Genomic DNA, 9069 nt, shown 5'->3' on the forward strand with positions numbered 1-9069 from the left:
GAGGCTGACATCCAAGAACAGGGAAGAAATAGATTACTCTCCTATTGGGAACCCAAGCATTCAAAATGACTGGCAACAGTCTGCTACTACGTGAAGAGTTACAAAGGCACATTCTGAGAATTTAGTTCCTCTCTGTGAAAGTCTTTGCAGGAAAAAGCAACTGTTCACTGTAACAAATTTTGCTTTTCCTGTGGAACAATGCAAAGTTCCACTCTTACATTCAAATAAACTGGCAAAAAGCCTCAAATGTGTGGGTTTTACTGTGGATGGAAATGTCTTTGTGGTCTGCAGTCACTGTAGGACACAATGTAAACAGATGACAAATGACTTCAAGGAGTGGGACAAATGACTAAAACTGCCCAAGTCTGTGTCACCAGCAGTTCAAATATATGTTGAGATCATGAGTAAGAGGCATAATGCAATTTATCCCACTCACAGTCAGAACGCCAGATTCAGGTCTCAATTATAACCTACTGACCTTTGGAGACGTCAGGTCTTTGTGCTACAGTGACTCAAATGAAATAAATTTTTGCTAAATTTGATCCAGCATGTTTGCAAGTATTGATTACTAGAATTTAGATGTAGTTGCTTATTTACTTCAGGTGACAAACAGATCAAGGAAACTTGGTAGGAAAAATGGCTGTAACTTATACATGTGGAAGAAATGTGTAAACCTATTATATTCATGCCCAAATCAAATTTATCTGAGGTTACAAATTTATCTGAAGTATAAGGAGCTGGAATGTAAAACTGACCAAAAGGGATATTACTTTTAAAACCTAAGTTATTAAATCTAAAAACATATTCCAGTGATTCTCAAAAGGAATTCACGCAGGGTTAGCAATTGGCACCTGGCCATTTGCTTCTGTTGACGTTACCTGTTGACGAGAAAAGCACCCTCCTGGTGAGCTCGTCTATGAATCTCTGTTCCTGCTTTTGAGAACTAAATAGGGCCCCTCCCAAAACATTATTTTTTGTGGGTGTATGAATATCGCATACTTCTTTTAATTGTTTAATGACACAAGATGAAACATTCCTTCATGCTCCAAATTCTTCTTCAAGAATAGTGGTGCCTTGATGACTTTGCATTTATCTTTTTATAAGATAATTGGACATGCATGGCAGTGTTTTTCCCTTTTAACTATGCTTACTAGAACGCTTCTGTACTTCACCATGTTTCCTATACCCTAGGTTGTCATATAATCATTCTACATATCTTGCCTCTCATTACATTGACCTACCATTTTACGCTTATTCTATTGGATATAATCACACACACACACACACACACATACACACACACACCACTGTGTAACCCACTTTAGGGACTGCAGACTACAGGCAGCAGCCAGGCAATAGTTGAAGGTCACAGTTTGTTCTGGCATGAGCACTATGATCTATTGGTTATATTTTAAATTGTATTTTCTTGCAAGTAATACTTCTTTTTTTTTTTTTTACTGAATCAACTAGAACTATGGAGAGACAGCAAGACAGTGAAGGGCTGGAAGTGAAAGCTAGAAATGCAAACACGCTTTTATTTGATTCCTTTTTGTAAAGATTTTGTAATTAAACCCTGATACTGAAAGGTTGCCTGTGGTGGCCAGCAGCGCCGTGGGCTAGAGAGAATCGCATGGTGCTCAAACACCGGCCTGGGTATTTACCCCCCGTGTAAATACACAAACATACTTGGATTCTCTGAGCTTCTTTTAACTGGACAGTGAAGTAACATATAATGCATTTGCTCAAATATGAAACATGATAATGTTTGAAACGTGCTTAACACACCTTGAACATTACCTAGATTAACTTACTGCTTGCTCAGTTTTTACTCCCTGGGCCAACAAATCATAGAAACATATTAATATCTGTTGAATCTCCCCTTGTCTAATTCTTTTGAATTTTAAGTTCTAGCAATAGTTTGGCAAGTCGAAGGTGTCACCTGCCTCTCTGCTTGCTGGGCTCCCAGCATTCCTTCCACTTACCGGCTGCATTTAGACTTGAGCGAGCTCTCATCCAAGGCCATTGCCTGGCTCGTGCTATTCATTTTGCTTCCCCAAATTGAATTCTTATGATCGAGAGGAAACAAATAACCTTTGCTAGCATGTGGAAGTTTCTGCTCTGTTCCTTGCTTTGCTTTAGTTAAGGTCAGTATTGGCTATCTCCCTTTACGTCTCTTTCCTGGCAAGAAAAAGAACAATTGTCAACTTAGCCTTGAAATGACCATAATTGTTTCTCTATTAATCCATCCCTACACATGTTTTTGTTGGCTTCTAAGTAGACCTCATTTTTTATTTTCCTTGTAATTTTAGCTTCTTCCAGCATCACTGAAATTGTTAGCGAGTGATTAAAAACATTTTTAAAGCAAAAAAAAAAAAAGTAGAATCTCTCACCTATCTTTGGAGAGAGAGCAAAATTCTGATTGATTCCACAGTCTTATATCAATTTTGTGAGTGAGAGTTTATGGCCAGTCCTTATCGTAGGTAAAGGATAAAATAAAAAGTTTGTTTTAAATATACATTTGAATACTAAAAGTAGTCAGAATACAGATTTATTTCCTAACAATTTTGAATTGATAGTGATTCAAAAAATTTTTACTATTGTCTCTTTGCACAGAATTCTGTGACTGCAAAAAAAAAAAAAAATTGTTTTTAATTTCTTTGTTTGTTTTTTTTGGCTACTTCATAGATTCTTCCTGACTTCTAATGATTCTTTCCTTTTACTCTAAGTTACTTTAACTTCCAATATTATTTTCTTTTATTCTGATTGCCAAAAAAAATAATTCCCTGCTCTTATAGTCTAGAATTATTATGTAATCTATTTTTCTGTTTTAACCGAGTCCCATTTTTACAAACAGTTTTATTTTTTGTTTTGGTTTTTGTCGTGGGAAAAGATTTCCTCTCAGGTATGCTACTGCTTCAGGAAATGTTTATATGAATGATCAAGGGACAAATAGCTCGTTTCAAGTTCTAGGTGATGGGGGAGCCTTGGGATACGGTACAGGGTTCAAACAGATGACTTCACTTAGAGCGGACTCCCACAGATCTTTAGGTAACTCCTCAACTTCTAAAGGTCTTTTCAATTGTTTTCTCACAGAAGACTCTTCTGTCAGAGATAAACGTGGTGACACATGTTCTGCAAGCTGGGCAGAGGACGGTGACTTTGGGTAGAGTGGGGGACATGTGTAGACCAGCTTCATCACCCTGTTTTCACCTGTACCTCTCTTCCTTGGTGTCACTGGTTCCTGAGCCAACTTCTCCAGAAAGTAAACTTTTTTTTTTCCTCTTAGTATTTTTTCTTAGTATTTGTGAAGGAGTACAGAAACCTCAAACAATCTCTCAGTGTTAGGTCTTTAGACTGACTTTCACTTTTCTTGTTATCTGTTCCCATACATTCTGAGACTCTCAGGGGATCTGGGAGATAAGCAAGCTCATTTTCCACCGGAACCCCACGGTGTGGTCAACTGGCCTTTGATGTTCTCTGCTTTGCTATATCAATTATTCCTCTTATATCTTATTCTACTTTCTAAAATACTACTCTCATGATTGGTGTTTCAGGCTTCTTAGGGTATATTCCTAGAAGTGGGATTACTGGGTCAAATGGCAGTTCAATTTTTAATTTTTTCAGGTAACACCATATTGTTTTCCATAGTGGCTGCACCTGTCTGCAATCCCACCAGCAGTGGACTAGAGTCCCCTTTTCTCCACACCCTCGCCAGCACTTGTTGTTTGATGATTTGTTGATGGCAGTTATTTGGCAGATGTGAAGTAGTACCTCATAGTTGTTTTAATTTTCATCTCTCAGATGATTAGTGCTGTTGAGCATTTTTTCACATGTCTGTCTCTTGGCCATTTATATGTCCTCTTTGGGGAGGTGTCTATTTAGTTCCTCTGCCCATTTTTTAATTGGGTTCTTTGTCTTTCTCTTTTTCAGTTGTGTGAGTACTCTCTCTCTAGAAAGAGAGATAAAAAATATATATTTTATACTCACCCGAGGACATTTTTCCATTTTTTGTTCAGATAGAGTGGGAGGGAGAGAGAGAGAGAAACATTGACGTGAAAGGGACACATCGAGTGGCTGCCACCCGCATGACCAACCAGGGCCGGGGACAAACTGCAACCAAGGTACGTGCCCTTAGCGGGAACCGAACCCGGGCCTCTCTGGACCGCAGGCCGAAGCTCTAACCGCTGAGTCAAACCGGCCAGGGCGATATATTTTGGAATATATGTACCCCTATGTTCCCAAGAGCACTATTTACAATAGCTAAGATCTGGAAACAGCCCAAATGTCCATCAGTAGACGAATGGATAAAAAAGCAGTGGTACACATACACAATGGAGTACTACGCAGCTGTAAGAAAGAAAGAGCTCTTGTCCTTTGAGATGACATGGAGAGACCTGGAAAGTATTACCTAAGTGAAACAAACCCAGCAGAGAAAGACAAATATCACATGATCTCACTTATTTCTGAAATATAATGAATTACACAAACTGATGAACAAAATAGACCTAGAGTCATAGAAGTAGGGTACAGACTGACAATCTTCAGAATTGGGGGGGGGATAAACCACAGAACTTACATGCATGTACGCATAACTGATGGACATGGAAACAAAGCTGGGGGAGGTGGCGGCGATGGGGCGGAGGGTGTCAATGGGGGGGGAAGGAGAAACATCTATAACAAAAATAAATAAACAATAAATTAATAAAAAATAAAATACTACTCTCATGATTTTTCTAAAATTCTGTTTTTTTCTTTTTGTCCTCTTAGTTAAAATATATATTTTTTCACATTTCAAGCCATTTGTGTGACGTTTGGGGGAAAGAGGAAATAATCACCTGTGGTCAAGTCTTCACATTTAACCCAAAGTCAGAAAATGCACTTTTAAGTATTATTAGATGTATGTTCACTTCTTATCATTCTGTGTTTTCTTAACCATAGCTACTAAGTGGACATTGATAGAAACTAGAAATCATATAGGTATCTGAAGAAAGTGTCTCCATGCTGAGGAATTAAGAACTCCCTAGTCATGCGGGTGTTCTGGGTGAGGGGTTCCTAGAAGGTATACAGAAATCTTTGGTAGAATCTAGATTTTAATGACACTACTTTGGCCAACTGCAGACGCGCACGATTGGAAAGCCGTTTCCTGCAGTCTCAGGCATGAGCTGGAACCTCACAGTGGGCACCATTCGGGCTCCTGCTCTCCTGCGCATAATGGGCCCCAGCTACTGAGCATGCTGCCTTACCACAGTCTGTATTTCAAAAAAAATACTATCTTAACTGCTGCAAATAGTAAATGAGCAATTAGTAGACGGATTCACCACCTTTTTCTCTCTCCCTTAAGGGAGAAGAAACAAACACCAGAATAAACTGCCTGTAGCATAATCGAGAGAACTTTCCGGACAGGAATTTATTTAGACTCCTTCATTTTATTTATTTACTTGTACTTGTTAAATTTATCTCTATTGTTGGAAGCATTACAGATGTCTCCCCCTTAGCCCCCATCGACCCCCTCCACCCTGCTCCCATCCACACCCCAGGCCTTCACCTCGCTGTTGTCTGTGTCCACGGGTTATGTAATATATGCATATAAATTCACTGGTGAATCTCTAGACTCCTTCATTTAATGTACAATAAACGAACAAAGAAAATGAAATGCAGGGAATGATTTTTATCATCAGTGAACTGTCTTATATCTTTTCTAGCTAAATCAGAAATATAAATTATTAGGCATTCTGCTTAGGAAAGCAAAAAAGATATCAATCTTTATATTTTCTAAGTTCTCCTAGGAGAGCCATTTTCATGTTTCCTGAAAGAAAAATTAATATGCATGACTCATTGTTTACATAATGATTACTCAGGTAGTATCAATAATATATGTGTCTACATTTGTGACCCACGGGGAAAGTCTATTAGAAAGTTGTTTGTAAACTGCTTAGAAAGAATTCTATTCTGTTAGATTTTATTTATTGCGTTTGACTGTGTCAGCTTAGAATCTGATAAAAGAGTCAAGGCAATCTTTGCTTCATCTACAAAACCCACGGACAGAAAGAGGCCCGTAGTAAGGAGAAAAACCAAAGAGATGTAAAAATGGCAGAAAACGAGGTCTCAAATGCGAAATATAAAGGAACTGAAACATGTAATGACAGTTAATCTGCCATAAACTGAGTCTTCAGCCAGAGGCCGGTTTCCCATGAAGGAAAATCTATTGCTTAACACAAAGTATTCAAGGGCCTCTGTCCCTAGCTCCTGCTCTGCAGACACGATGCCTGCCACCACAGCAGGTATTGTCCCCACCCTTCCTTGCTAAGAAAATCTCGATTTATCAGACAGATTTCTTGAGCTTAGGAAAACTGGATTCTTCATCTAAGGTGGGCATTGCACACAAGTATTAGGGGATGTTTTCTGGAGAGGTAAGTGGGAAATCATTTTTTCCATGATGAGAAAGAGGTACTCGGAGAGAAAACGTTCTTCTCTGTGCCATTCACTGACTTGTCCCCTGCATTTAACATGGGGTAGGGATGACAAGACCCCGGCTGCAGCACTGTGCTCCCCCACTAGGGGTGGACTTAGAGACTCACCTAGCGCTGATGTACTAGGCTGCTGGACCACAGTCAGTCAAGTCTTACCACAAACCTGTGGAAACTCTATTCCTGGCCGTGCAAGCCACCGGTTGTTGACATCCTTGGTCCTGACACACCTGCCTCCCCTTTGCCACCTTGCTCGGCCTGTGTCCAGCATCACCTGTCTGAATGCCCTGCCCCCTCCGTTACCTTCTGAACGCCTACTCATCTTTCATCTGCTGAGGTTTCACTTGATGAAATTTCTTCTAGGAAACTTTTCTACACCCAGTTACCTCTCATGTACCACTCTCATCTTTTGTTTTACCCACTACAATCTAAACAGAATCCACCTTTTCAATGGTCTGTGTTCAGGCCGTGCTGGGCTTCTTCCCATTGTTCAAACAGCTGCGCCAGTTCTTACTTACAGCTACCCTGGAGGGTAGTTTGGACTCACGTGCTTACTGTTCTCTCGCCAGCAATGTGCTGCCCCAAATCTCTGCATGGCCAGGTGCCTTCTGCCATGAGGTTTTAGCAGCCTTCTCTGTAACAAACCTTGAGTTCGGATAAGGCGAGGTCAGGGGCCTCTTTAACACGTACGATGTAACCTTGAATTGAGGAGGTTCACAATCAATATCTGAAAATAAATGCATCAATTGAATCCTATACTTTATTTTCATTGTTTAAATTTAATTTCTAATTCCAAGAGAGATGCAGTAGGAGACTGAAAATCTGAGTTCATATTGGATCCTAACGAACAAGAATAAATTGTAACTAAATCTGCTCATAGGTGTTTGTTTTTAATTCCTGGGGGGGAACTTATTATCCTTACAACAGCCAGCATCTAGGTAGAGTACTTCATTGTTGGAAAATTCCAGAAGATGGATCCTGCATATCCTGGGCGTGTAGGCCTGCTTTATTTAAAACTTGAAAATCTTCCTGGCTCCTTCTAACTTTTTCACATCTATAGGAGGCTTCCTCCAACGGCCGGGCTGCAGAAACTTCACAGTAGGGAGGTTGCTGATTCTGGTCTTCAGGGCCCTCAGTGGAGGGAAGTTGGCCAGAAGGCTGGGGTCAAGCTCTTCAACTTGGTGGATAAGTTCAACCAGGTGGATGTCAGCCCTGCTCTGCCTGTTGCCAACCAGGTTGTCTTGTCTCTGGCTCCTCAACACTTTTTCAAACGCAGGGGGATAACGATGTGTTGTTATTTCTTGGATCTGGGTCATCTTGGTATCTTTTTGATAAGGTGGGTATAGTGGATAAAGCAAGATCATTTCACGCAAATCTGCCACAGCTTCGGAATCCATATCAATCAGGGCTCTCTCCTTTATGTCTTGAATTCTATTCAATGGGAATCTGTTCAGTGTCAGATACGGCTTACTATTCATTCATGCAGATGACAGTTACTTTCTCTGGGTGAAGTCCACAAATGCCGAATGGATGGGCAACTTCTAGGACAGTTTTGCCATTTTTTTTTTCCCCCTTCTAGTGAAATGCACATGCTTATTTGCAAGAAAGAATTTGCTGTGATCAACAAAAGTGGCAAAGCTTGGGAGGTCAATTCTTTGTAGACGGACGTCTGTGTAAATTCAGGACTTAACCATTCGCCGTCTTAAGAGTTGACTTATGAAGTTTAAGCACTTCTAGGAAGACTTTGTTCCCACTGTCTACAAATTGGACACCTGAGAGGTTGAGCCATTGACTGTTCTGTATTTTGATGGATCTGTGAAAAGATTGCTCTCCCGAATACTTCTTGTCACAAAGATGGGTGTACTGACGAAATGTGTGTGATCAACCATTCCAGTTGGTGGGATTTTGGAGTGGCAACTGGGGAACAATAACCAGATGTTGGGTTTCAATTCAAATGAAATCTAACTCTCTTTACAAAGTTACCCATATGAAGATGTTCAAAATGTCTACATGTTAAATGGCAAAGATGGAAACTAAACACCAAGGAAACACCAAGAGCAAAGAGAAAAAACAAAATCCCTAGTCATTGACACAGACAGATGCTGTTTCTGAGAAACAAGACGGGGTTCTGGGAATTCTTCAGCATTTTCTCTTTGTATAACCTCATCTGAATTCAGCGATATTCCACTCCATTCGCCAGCCAGTGTCCACCTGATGTCAGATGCTTATAAAGGCATTAAAACAACAGGCCATTGGTTCATAAATTTCCTCCTACTTTCCCCATTTTAAAAAGTCTGTTTAAAACATTATGTTTTAACCACGGAAACAATTGACTTCAAAATTCATATTTGTTTTAAGATAGAAATTTGAATCCAATGCAATTTCCATTTGTTGGAAAGATAAGATTTAGACAAAAACACATTATAGTTTAAGTAGTAAAGTGTGTGTTACAGCAGAAGTTCTAGAAGACTGAGAAACGGAAAGCTGCTTCCGGTCGGCAACCTCGCGAGCAAGGTTGGATTTGTGAGGCTGTAGGACACCGAAAGGGCTGAGTAATCAGAGAGGTGAGGGGAGCCAGGTGACCACCAGCAGCAATATAAGT

The 9069-nt window shown here is 40.1% G+C and overlaps 1 protein-coding gene across 1 annotated transcript; it reads right to left on the reverse strand.

Moving 5' to 3' along the window:
* Positions 1-7477: 7477 nt before the first annotated feature.
* LOC118617766 (glutathione S-transferase A1-like) lies at positions 7478-7888 on the reverse strand. The gene has a single exon (XM_036243753.1). It carries the CDS (start codon positions 7862-7864, stop codon positions 7478-7480), a length of 387 nt encoding a protein of 128 aa, XP_036099646.1. The 5' UTR covers positions 7865-7888.
* Positions 7889-9069: the final 1181 nt, after the last annotated feature.

The sequence above is a fragment of the Molossus molossus genome, unplaced genomic scaffold, assembly GCF_014108415.1.
Source record: "Molossus molossus isolate mMolMol1 unplaced genomic scaffold, mMolMol1.p scaffold_m16_p_5, whole genome shotgun sequence".
Classification (NCBI taxonomy): Eukaryota; Metazoa; Chordata; class Mammalia; order Chiroptera; family Molossidae; genus Molossus; species Molossus molossus.